The following is a 13,072-nucleotide window of genomic DNA, read 5'->3' as shown; positions in this document are numbered from 1 at the left end:
ATGAGAGTAGGCTGGTACCCCATTTCATGTGTATACAATCCATAGGCTAGGCTGTACAGTGCATATAAGTATGCCCCCAATGCAATTCTGAATTAAAATACACCCACAGTGCGATTTAAATTTATTAAAATGAATCAATAATAGTCTTTCGATGAATTTATATGACAACATTCCAACCTTGTTAAGCATTATCTAGTCCAATTGTGGCATGTTTTCACAATTTCTTATCATTTTCAATGGAGGGCTTTTATTTTGAAGGCGAACCGCCGATTCCATTATTGTTGCTCACGCTAATGTTGTTCACAACACACACGTTGTTATCATGGCCACGTCAGAGAGCAGTCCTACAAAACGCTAAAGCTTAAACAACTTTACACAGGACAAATTATACCGTGTTTATCCGTTGAATCCACACAGAAGACGGTTATTTGTTAAGGCTTAACGACAAAAGGTCGCGCGACGATTGTGTACGATTATAGCTAGTAGCTAACGTTAGCTAGGTTACGAAGCCAAATATCTGCATAAAGTTACTTAACAGGGACAACATGTCTAGTCTTAACAGTCGCAATATTTTTGAGACAGAAACGACATCGATTATGGCTTTTATCGTTGAGACGGCAGTAGCAGAAATTAGCCAACTGTTTTTGGACAACGACTCAATCGTGGCGCCAATACAAAGTAACCTGGGAAAAAAGGTGAGCAACAATGTTACAAAGATTGTCATTGTTTAATAAGCAAGCGTTAGTTTGGATCTTGTGGGTCATTAGACCAAGACCATGGCAAAATATCATCATCCTTTTTATAACCGGGGTTACAATTTCTCCAAACGTAAAACGTTTTGCGACTGAAACTAGTTTTATTGGACAAATTCAGGTTAGTCCCGCCCAATAATATATTATAGTGTGTGCTGTTTTGACGTCACCGTCCGCCATTATGATACAGTATTTCAATGTAATGTTTCAAGGACAAATATACATTAATTGAACTATTTACTTAGTGGGGAGTGCAACATAATAACTATTTTAAAAAACGAATGTTTTATATTTTCAATTTTTATTGAGAAATGATTGGCTTCTCTTCAGAAGTATGTATTACAGTGTCTGTAATGAAGAGAAAAAAACGTATTTGAAAACATGTACATCACCTCTCAACAGGACAAAGCAACACGGTGTTGATGACTATAATGTAAAGCTGGAGAAGTTAATGCATGATCCCATAATGTTTTCAATATTACTAACCAATTTAAGTTAAATCTGATGTAAAGTTACTCCCCCATTAAGCCAGTACAAAGAAATTGCAATAGTCAAGATTAATAAATGTATCTTAGTACAATAAACATAGGAGTGGGTTCACTCAGACTGTTAAAAATTCTGGGTTCAGTGGTGGCCTTTTTGTATATGTCATGTAGTACTAGGTGGCTGCTAATGTAAACTACATTCATTGTCAATGCACAATATTTGCTCAACAGTTGTGAAAGGACTATTACAAAATCCATAAGAACAGCAGTTAAATTGTACACATGTATCACCACTTCATCCATGCTTAATAACATCAAAACAATGGGTTATCATTTTGTAAGCCAGCTAGCATAAGTAGACATTTGCGTACATGCGTTGCTGTGGTTGCACAGTACCACAAGCTGTCAAAATAGACCAAAAAGTACATTTTCTACACAAATAATTTAGATACTACTTATGAAATGTCTTCCCACATCCCTTGAATTGGTGCTGGCTATATCCATATCCACACATCGTGGCATTGTTGACAAATTGGATATTTTAATGTGGGGATATTGTTTTTCCCTGATTCACTTCAAACGCTCTTATTGGCCAAGACATAGCATCAGCTATCCAGGGTTTAAATACGTAATTGGTCGCGTTTCGTACTATTTCCTTCTGTTGGCTGCCAATTAGTTTGTTTGATCTCTAGTAAATACACCCTAGGGAGGTATTCATTGGTCGCAGACCATAGCAAAACATTTGGCCTGTTGCAAACGGAAACCGTTTACTCTAGGAGCCAAACCGAAGCAAATATAACCAAACGGGGATGGACCTACCCAAATTTGATCAATCGAAACTGTTGTTTTCGTTCCAAGACTGTTGGTGGTAAACCATTTCCATTGCAAACCGTTTGTTGCTACGGTCTGCGACTAATGAATACCCCCCTTGGCATTACCTGGCCAGACCAATGGGTCAGCCATCAACCTAGCCATAACATTACGTTTAGAAGGAATTCTCTCCTAGTTGTAACGAACATACAGTACCAGTCAAACGTTTGGACACACCTACTCATTCCAGGGTTTATCTTTATTTGTACTATTTTATACATTGTAGGATAATAGTAAATAAATCAAAACTATGAAATAACACATTTTTTAATTAACCATTATTTAACTAGGCCAGTCAGTTAAGAACAAATTCTTATTTACAATGATGGCCTACCCCGGTCAAACCCTAACCCGGACGACGCTGGGCCGATTGTGCGCCACCCTATGGGACTCCCAATCATGGTCGGTTGTGATACAGCCCAGGATCGAACCAGGGTCTGTAGTGACGAACAGTGCACAATAAAGTATTAAATCCAGTTGTTAGTTGCTAACCCCTCCCAAAATAAAAAATGTATTACATGTTATGTTCTCGCTTTGCACATGCACCTGTCTGTTTCACACATGTTTGTCGTATTTAAAGTCTAGTATCTGGGCCAGTGAAGTATAACTGGCTAAGGAAAGTAGCAAAATAAAAATAAAATACAAATTGGGAGTAACTTTGTTAGCTTCATTCTAATATACTTCAATCTCTCTCTAGAAACAGGTTGGCACCATTATGCACCTGATGACAAAGGAGGCTGTTCGTAAAATCTGTAGACTATTTCTAGAGGTCTCTGCGGCTTTACAAAATGAAAATGAGAAACTGAAGATGAAGGTGGAGCAGATGGATAAAGATCTGAAGGTGATGGTTGAGAAGGGTGAGGAGCGAGAAGAACCGAAAAGACCAACCCATATTCTGCACAATGGAAAGATCTTTAAAATTAAGCCAGTTGGTGAGTGTGGGCCCAGCAACTCATCGCTGTCTATTGAATTTAGCAAAGGAAAGCTGTTTGTATGGTTTGCTTGTACTGATAGTTTGTCTTCCACCTGTTTGTAAAGAGATGTGATGCACAACTACTGCACAATGTTGTTCAACGCAAAGGAAATGTTGTCAAGTTTTATCTGCTTGTTATTTAAGATCTCCCAATGATGCCTGTTAACAATGTGAAGACGAACACAGTGGCCTCAGCATTGCTCAGCATTGGAGATGTCAGTCAAGTAAACACTGTCATCATACGGGAAGAGGTATGTTCTTGTAACTTATGTTCATCGTCTGTGTATGATTTTAGCAAATCTGACAAATGTTTGTTTATATTAAAATAATGACTTTCCTCCATTCCAGACTACTGCGAGAAATACAGGCTCTAGCACTGACACTGTGAAGGAGAGGAGTGAGGTGAAATCAGGAACTAAAACGTCAGTCATTGAAGGTAATATCCCAAAGAAACATGGGTTCAGTCCTAAATGGCACCCCAGGGCTTGACATTCAGGTATTTGTCAGTGCCAACTGAAAGCTAATGGCCCGGGTCAAGATCTTACAGGAAAGCAGATGATGCACGCATAATTTAAATAGCAGGTGATTTTATTTTTCATTTGCGGGCTGAGCTTATTATAACCTACCCTCCATACCCAAACAATTACATTTGAACTTGACAATGTCATATTTACATTGATCGTTTGAAGGGGAAAAATAAAACCTTGGCACAATCTAAATTTAAAAAAAGGGGTGTTATTCTTAATTATATTTAACAGTCAGCAGGCTACAGTTGTAGGGCCCTGTAAAATCCTACATTTTTGTCATTCAGTTTTCCAGGTTTTGTTTTCAGGTTTCTGAGGGGTTTTTTCTTCATGTTTTCACTCTCAAAATCACACTTTGTTTGGGGGGGGGACAACAACCAAATTGGGTGTTCCAAGTACACAACTATGCTTAAACCACAACAATAGACCACTTTTGAGGTCTGGGATTTATTTTTTATTTGATCTTTTATTGTGGGAGGGTGTAGTTTCCCTTTAATTCAATTGTGCACCCTGGCAAGAGACCTTTGTGTTTGGCTAGCGGTGTTTCTGTAGCCTACTGTATAATGTATAGTGTGCATCACAGGAGGTTGGTGGCACCTTAATTGGGGAGGACTGGCTTGTGGTAATGGCTGGAGTGGAATGATATCAAATACATGGTTTTCATGTGTTTGATGCCATTTCATTCACTCCTTTCTGGCCATGATTATGAGCCGTTCCTCTGCTCACCAGCCTCCTGCGGTGTGCATGTGATTGCAAAGTTTGCTAAACAAATGCCCACCTGATTGATACAAATCATCATGATATCATTCTGCCATGTAGCCCTACTTTGTAGTCAACATTTAATTGGGAAGGTATTTTGGGAAAGCCTTTAAAAGACAGTTTCGGCATGCTAACTGGCAAAAGAACATACAGGCATTACTTCTTCAGAAAGTTCCAGGAAATACAAATAGCTGATGCATTCTTTTCTATTCATGAATTATGAGAAACTAGTGCAATTAAACACATTTTTGAATAAATTCAATACAATAAAAAAAATAAAAATAATAATTCTGTCCACTTCGGACCATTCAATCAAGACTTCAGACCAAACTTTTTTTAAATACCAGGTTTGCATATCCACTGATTCTTGCCTTCACATTCACTGGTAAGCTAGACATCATAACTTGAAATGTATTTTCTACTGCTTTCCTGTGCCTACCGCTCTTCTGTGAGCTGCTTCGCACTGCTCCACAACCAGTTGTTTGAAAGCTGCACGCTCTCGCTGCCCGGTGATATTCCGCTCAAAGTAGGCAGTGTGTGGCACAGTGTGCTAAATAATCTACATGATGAACTAACAGCTTCAGGAATTTGACTCTTTTTCATATTTTTGTATTTATTATCAATTAGCCTAGATTGAAAATTATTGGCATTATATCATATTTTTTCCACTGGCCCAAGCGGGCAAGTGACATAGATAATTGACTGGCCCGGAGGGTTTCCAAAACCTCCCGGGACCAGTGGGCAGCCCTGTAAGTCGAGCCCTTCACCCTATTTACTATATAGGGGTGCCATTTGGGACACAGCCATACAGTTGTTGCTGGTACAATTTTGTGTTGTATTGAAAGATGGCTGTCAAACCAGTCATTTACTGTAGCATAATGCCTGTATATTCCTTTCATCTGTAGGTGCTGCAGAGGCTTACAGTAAACCGACAGAGACTTCTTCTCTTCTCTCTGTGGGAGACTCACGTGAACTGAATACAAAGCCCTCATTTAGAGTCACTGAATCCAAGGGTGAACCTATGAGAGCTGTTGTTCCAGACGAAACAGGCAGCGGGAGAGGCAGTCATGCAAAAGAAACAAGCAGCTGTACTGCTAATGGCACAGAATCCACAGAAAACAGCCACGGAATACAGCAGAGCATTTCCAAGCTGAGGAAACCCTTCAAGTGTGACATATGTGAGAAGACCTTCCACGCGAACTGTCTGTTGAAACGCCATATAGCAGTTCACAATAAACCGAAGGGGCCCTTTAAGTGTGACATTTGTGCGAAAACCTTCCGTCTGAACTGTATGCTGACTCAACACATGCAAACTCACTCAAAAGAGAAACCTTTCAGTTGCAAAGTTTGCGGAAAGAAATTCCGTAGTAAGACAAATCTGAAATCACATGAGTTTGTTCATGCAGAGGTGAAACCGTTCACTTGCCTCACTTGTGGACGAGGTTTCGCATCAAAGTACATGCTTGACGTACACCAGCGAGTTCACACAGGTGAAAAACCATACAGCTGTACTACGTGTGGAAAGAATTTCAGTATATCTCAAAACCTGAAAACGCATATTAGATCTGTACATACAGAACGTACAGAACGCCCACACCCATGCTCCCAGTGTGACAAGACCTTTTGGCGTCCTGTCGAATTGCAGGAGCACCAGGTAGTTCACACAGGGGAGAAGCCATTTAGATGTGAAATATGTGAATCTACTTTCAGCTTTAAGGAGAATCTTACGAGACACCATCGAATTCACACGAAGAAGAGGCCGCACACATGTGAGGCGTGTGGAAAGACATTCATTCAGTCCACCAACTTAAAAGCTCACATGCTAGTTCATGGGGCATTAAAGCCATTTATGTGTGACGTTTGTGGAAAGACTTACCTTTACAATTATCAACTGAGAATTCACAAGCTATCACACGTGGCTGATGGAGAGGGGCACTCAAGAACCAGAAAGAACAAGGCCAACCAACAAAAACAAACTGACCAACCAAAACCCTTCAGCTGTGAGATATGTTTGAAGGGCTTCAGCTCCATTGGTTCTCTGAAAACTCATGGAAGAATTCACACAGGAGAAAACATATACACTTGTTCCACATGCGGAAAGACTTTTCTCCATAAAGTTACTTTTGACTATCACCAGAAATTACACACTGGAGAGAAGCCCAACGCTTGTGGTTGTTGTGGAAAGAGATTTATTACAAAACAATCTCTTAAGATACATGAGTTGATCCATACAGGTGAAAAACCACACAAGTGCAGTGATTGTGGGAAGACTTTCGGATTTATCGGTAATCTCAAAAGGCATGAGCGAGTCCACACGGGAGAGAAGCCTTTCAGCTGTGATGTCTGTGGGACACAATTCAGACAAGCCAATCATGTCAAAACCCACATGCAAGTGCACACAGGAGTCAGGCCATACTCCTGCAAGAAATGTGGAAAAGGCTTTTCTGATTCAAGACACTTCAAAAAGCACAACTGCGTCAGTAGCTAACGCAAATCTTCTGATTGCACTTTCAGAAGTAAGAAATGAGGATTACATGCCATGATGTTGCGATCTCAATAACTTGGATATCTAATAACTTGAGTCAAATGTGTATGAGTCTGAATACTGAAAGACATTGGGTTTTGTTGTGTGGATTTCCCAAAAGATTCCATAATCTTGGCATGTAAATGATTTCTTTACTGTGATGAACACATCCCTAATATTAATTGTCCAGTGAGACTTTTATTCTAATAGACAAGTCCATATATTAACTACACTTTTTGTTCTTTGAAATAGCCTTAACTATTAGGTTGGATGGCCTTATGGGATTCTTTAGGTGCAGGGGAGGATTAACAAATACCATTTATGCAGGGTAGAAACTAGGAGGGTGATGAGATGACAACAAAGAAAACTGCAGTCATTTGAAATAAACTTTACTGTTGATACAAGATATTTCAAGGATTTGACAAAAATAAACCTAGAATAAAGACAATATTACAATATTGTATTTTGTTGTAGTCCTTTCTTATTGAGTGTGACTGTGCCTTCCATACTGTAGTACAGAGGTCAAGTCTCCTCTCCAGAGTGTTGCTTCTTCTGGTGGCGTTTCTGTCCTTCATTTGGGAGAAGCTTTGTCCACATTCTGATCAGTGGTACGGTTTCTCTCCAGTGTGCATTCTCATGTGTATTATGAGAGTTCTTTTGGAAAAATATTTTTCCACAGCAGGACCACTGGAAAGGTCTCTCTTTATTATGCACCCTTCTCAAATGACTCATCACATGAACGAGAAAAAGTATTTCCACATTCCGAGCAAGGATAGGCTGCTCTTTCACCAGAGAGTTTGAACTTGTGTGCTTGCTTGTGACACTTAAATGTTTTTTCAAGAGCAAAACTCTTCCCGCAATCAATGCAGTAGTACGGTTTCTCTACAGTGTGTATTCGCTGGTGCTCTTCCAACTGTCGCAAATTTGTAAAACCCTCCCCACAGTCAGTGCAGAGGAATGGTATTTTTCCACTTCCAGTGTGTATTTTTTGGTGTCTTTCAAACTTTGCCTTTTTTAAGAAACACTTTCCACAGTCAGAACAGTGGAGTGCCAGTTCTATGGAATGTACTGGAAGGTGTGATCTTAGTTTTGCCATGTCCGGAAATCTTATCACACCTTGAACAGCTGTAACGTTTCTTTTCCTTGTGTGTTAGTTGATGTTGTTTAAGCCTCTTCTTTCCTGCAAAGCTTTTGTCACAATTAGAGCAGTTGTAAGGCTTTTCTCCTGTGTGTGTTTCCTGATGTCTTTTAAGATGATATCCGTGAGTAAAACTCTTATTGCAGTCGGAACAGTGGTGACACTTTTCCCTTGGTGAGATCTTCTGTGTGTTTTTGCTGGTGCTTTTTCAAAGACCATAACAGTTTGAATCTCTTCCCACAGTCGGGGCAAAGGTATGGCCTTTCTTGACTATGTACTTCCATGTATATTTTTAGTTCTTCCGGTTCAGAAAAACTTTCATCACAGTAAGGACAGTCACCCTCTTTCTTATGTGTCCTCTGGTGACTTTTCAGAAGATCCGAGCGGGTAAAACTTTTCCCACAATCAGGGCAGCGAAAATGTTTCTCTCCCGTATGTGTTCGCTGGTTTATCCGCTTTAGAAAAACTTTTACCACTATAAGAGTACTCAAGAACCCCCAAAGTATGTTTTTGTTGGTGCATTTCAAATGCCTTTAACAACTGGAATCTCTTCCCACAATCTGGACAAAGGTATGGCTTTTCTCCAGCATGTACATACATGTGTGTGTTCAGATCCTCTGGTTTGGAGAAATGTTCTTCACAATGATTGCAGTGAAAGTATTTCCCTTTCATATGCTTTCGCTGGTGGTGTATTTTCAGATCATACAACTGAGAATAACTTTTGCCACAATCAGAGCAGCGATGAGGCTTCTCTCCCATATGTGTTCATTGGTGTCTTTTAAGATGAAAAACTTGTGTAAAGCTCTTCCCAAAGTTGGAGCAGGGATGACGCCCCTCACCTCCATTAGAACTCACAATAGGGTCATCGGAAGTATCATGATGAGGCTTCTCTCTGTTCTCCTGAGTTGTTTGGGGCAGTTGTCTTTCTGGGTGCTGATTTTTCCCAAGTTCAGGCACACTGTCTACATTTGCTGCACTGCTGGTAGCTTTGAAGGTATTCTCCAGCTGGTGTTTTTCAAGCTTCTCCAATATGACAAAGTTGTCCACACATTTAGTGGAGTGAAAATTATGTTTGTCTTTCATGTATATTTTTTGGTGTGACTTGAGATAATCTAATCGAGCAAAACTTCTGTTGCAATCAGAGCAGTTGTGAGGCTTCTCTCCACTATGTGTTCGCTGGTGTCTTGTAAGATCCCTCACTTTTTGAAAACTCCTACCACAGTAGGTGCAGTATTGAGGCTTCTCTCCTCCAGGACTGAATCCTCAATGAAGTCATCAGTATCTAGGGGCTCCTCTTCATTCTCCTGCGTTGTTGTGGTCTTTCTGAGTTTTGATTCTTCTTCTCTGATAGGCACTGAGAAATTACTTTTTGCTATGTGACAGGACACTGTTTATATTTGCAGTGTTGCTGGAAACTTTGAAGGAATGCTCTGGCAGGTCCTGTTGCTTTTTCACAAGTTTAATTTGACGAATGCGTGTGACAGCTTTATCCAGTGTTAGTTCTGGGTCCGTTTGTAATTGCTTGGACAGTCTTCTGTCACGTAAGCCCATGACTAGTCTGTCTCTTATCATCTCACTGAGCAGTGCTCCATAACCGCAATGTTGTGACAAACAATGAAGTGCAGTGATTAAAAATCATCAGCTGTCTCTCCTGCTTCCTGTTGGCTTTGGTTGAATTTAGTTCGGTCTAATATTACATTCCTCCTAACTGCCAAATGTCCATCTTGCTGCTCATTATTAGAACTGTGGAAGTGTTCCCGCTCGATCAGGTTGTCATCTTGCAGGTCTTCTAGGGTGTCCATCTTCTCTGCCTGGAAATACATTTAAAATAGCATAATTACTAGTAGGCCTATAGTCTCTGTTCTCTAAAACAATTTTGCAATAGATAATATAGCCTACTTTTCATTACGGTTCAAGTCCAAATTAGAATAGATAGCATATACAATAAATAGCTAAACAAATAACTTAAATACTACTGTAAAGATGTGAAGACCCTAAGTCTAATAATTTGAAATACCTAGCAGTATCAACATGATAATGATGATTTGTCATTAGGTCTAAAGATCACCATGATATACAGTGAGGCAAAAAAGTATTTAGTCAGCCACCAATTGTGCAAGTTCTCCCACTTAAAAAGATGAGAGAGGCCTGTAATTTTCATCATAGGTACACTTCAACTATGACAGACAAAATGAGAAATAAAAATCCAGAAAATCACATTGTAGGATTTTTAATGAATTTATTTGCAAACTATGGTGGAAAATAAGTATTTGGTCAATAACAAAAGTTTCTCAATACTTTGTTATATACCCTTTGTTGGCAATGACACAGGTCAAACGTTTTCTGTAAGTCTTCACAAGGTTTTCACATACTGTTGCTGGTATTTTGGCCCATTCCTCCATGCAGATCTCCTCTAGAGCAGTGATGTTTTGGGGCTGTCGCTGGGCAACACGGACTTTCAACTCCCTCCAAAGATCTTCTATGGGGTTGAGATCTGGAGACTGGCTAGGCCACTCCAGGACCTTGAAATGCTTCTTACGAAGCCACTCCTTCGTTGCCCGGGCGGTGTGTTTGGGATCATTGTCATGCTGAAAGACCCAGCCACATTTCATCTTTAATGCCCTTGCTGATGGAAGGAGGTTTTCACTCAATCTCACGATACATGGCCCCATTCATTCTTTCCTTTACACGGATCAGTCGTCCTGGTCCCTTTGCAGAAAAACAGCCCCAAAGCATGATGTTTCCACCCCCATGCTTCACAGTAGGTATGGTGTTCTTTGGATGCAACTCAGCATTCTTTGTCCTCCAAATACGACGAGTTGAGTTTTTACCAAAAAGTTATATTTTGGTTTCATCTGACCATATGACATTCTCCCAATCCTCTTCTGGATCATCCAAATGCTCTCTAGCAAACTTCAGACAGGCCTGGACATGTACTGGCTTAAGCAGGGGGACACGTCTGGCACTGCAGGATTTGAGTCCCTGGCGGCGTAGTGTGTTACTGATGGTAGGCTTTGTTACTTTGGTCCCAGCTCTCTGCAGGTCATTCACTAGGTCCCCCCGTGTGCTTCTGGGATTTTTGCTCACCGTTCTTGTGATCATTTTGACCCCACGGGGTGAGATCTTGCGTGGAGCCCCAGATCGAGGGAGATTATCAGTGGTCTTGTATGTCTTCCATTTCCTAATTGCTCCCACAGTTGATTTTCTTCAAACCAAGCTGCTTACCTATTGCAGATTCAGTCTTCCCAGCCTGGTGCAGGTCTACAATTTTGTTTCTGGTGTCCTTTGACAGCTCTTTGGTCTTGGCCATAGTGGAGTTTGGAGTGTGACTGTTTGAGGTTGTGGACAGGTGTCTTTTATACTGATAACAAGTTCAAACAGGTGCCATTAATACAGGTAACGAGTGGAGGACAGAGGTGCCTCTTAAAGAAGTTGTTACAGGTCCGTAAGAGCCAGAAATCTTGCTTGTTTGTAGGTGACCAAATACTTATTTTCCACCATAATTTGCAAATAAATTCATAAAAAATCCTACAATGTGATTTTCTGGATTTTTATTTCTCATTTTGTGTGTCATAGTTGACGTGTACCTATGATATAAATTACAGGCCTCTCTCAACTTTTTAAGTGGGAGAACTTGCACAATTGGTGGCTGACTAAATACTTTTTTGCCCCACTGTAGCATATTGATTGCATAGGCTAGTGATCTAGGCTAGAGAAGGTTCATTGACAGTAGTGGACATTTTCATGTAAAAAGCCCCATGATCACTAGCACGTGAAAATCATGGGAGCACATCAAATTTGGTGCCAATGAACGATGTTTTTTTTTAGTTAGGCTATATATACATTTTTTGACCATTTCTCCATCCTAAAATTTGGAATAAGCCAAGGCTTTGATTTCTGGTCAAACAGAAGAAAAAGGGGTCTTTAGAAAACAACATCTAGGCGAACAAGTCTTAAAAGGTATTAGAAATACAGTACCAGTCAAAAGTTTGGACACACTCATTCAAGGGTTTTTCTTTATTTTTACTATTGTCTACATTGTAGAATAATAGTGAAGACATAAAAACTATGAAATAACACATGGAATCATGTCGTAACAAAAATAGTGTAAAACAAATCAAAATATATTTGAGATTCTTCAAAGTAGCCACCCTTTGCCTTGATGACAGCTTTGCACACTCTTGGCATTCTCTCAATCAGCTTCACCTGGAATGCTTTTCCAACAGTCTTGAAGGAGTTCCCACAAATGCTGAGCACTTGTTGGCTGCTTTTCCTTCACTCTGCAGTCCAACTCATCCCAAACCATCTCAATTGGTTGAGGTCGGGTGATTGTAGAGGCCAAGTCATCTGATGCAGCCCTCCATCATTCTCCTTCTTGGTCAAATAGCCCTTACACAGCCTGGGGTCATTGTCCTGTTGAAAAACAAATGATAGTCCCACTATGCACAAACCAGATGGGATGGGGTATTGCTGTTGTAGCCATGCTGGTTAAGTGTGCCTTGAATTCTAAATAAATCACACAGTGTAACTAGCAAAGTACCATCACACCACCTCCTCCATGCTTTACGGTTGGAACCACACATGCTGAGATCATCCGTTCACCTACTCTGCATCTCACAAAGACACGGCAGTTGGAACCAAAACTTTCCAATTTGGACTCATCAGACCAAAGGACAGATTTCCACCAATCTAATGTCCATTGCTTGTGTTTCTTGGCCCAAACAAGTGTCTTCTTATTGGTGTCCTTTTAGTAGTGGTTTCTTTGCAGCAATTCAACCATGAAGGCCTGATTTCATGCAGTCTCCTATGAAAAGTTGTTGAGATGTGTCTGTTACTTGAACTCTGAAGCATTTATTTGGGCTGCAATTTCTGAGGCTGTTAACTCTAATGAACTTGTCCTCTGCAGCAGAGGTAAATCTGGATCTTCCTTTCCTGTGGTGGTCCTCATGAGAGCCAGTTTCATCATAATGCTTGATGGTTTTTGTGACTGCCCCTGAAGAAGCTTTCAAAGTTTTTGACATTTTCCGGATATACTGACCGTCATATT

General features: G+C 40.3%; 1 protein-coding gene across 1 annotated transcript; it reads left to right on the top strand.

Annotated features, from left to right (window-relative positions):
- The first annotated feature begins 302 nt into the window (after positions 1–302).
- On the top strand, positions 303–7,345 carry LOC106574519 (uncharacterized). The gene is made up of 5 exons (XM_014150444.3): positions 303–695; positions 2,805–3,039; positions 3,225–3,331; positions 3,429–3,516; positions 5,269–7,345. The coding sequence occupies exons 1-5, from the start codon at positions 546–548 to the stop codon at positions 6,849–6,851; spliced, it is 2,163 nt and encodes a 720-aa protein (XP_014005919.3). The 5' UTR covers positions 303–545; the 3' UTR covers positions 6,852–7,345.
- Positions 7,346–13,072: the final 5,727 nt, after the last annotated feature.

The sequence above is a fragment of the Salmo salar genome, chromosome 16 (assembly GCF_965601325.2).
Source record: "Salmo salar chromosome 16, fSalSal1, whole genome shotgun sequence".
NCBI lineage: Eukaryota > Metazoa > Chordata > Actinopteri > Salmoniformes > Salmonidae > Salmo > Salmo salar.
This window is presented reverse-complemented; position numbering and strand designations above follow the sequence as displayed.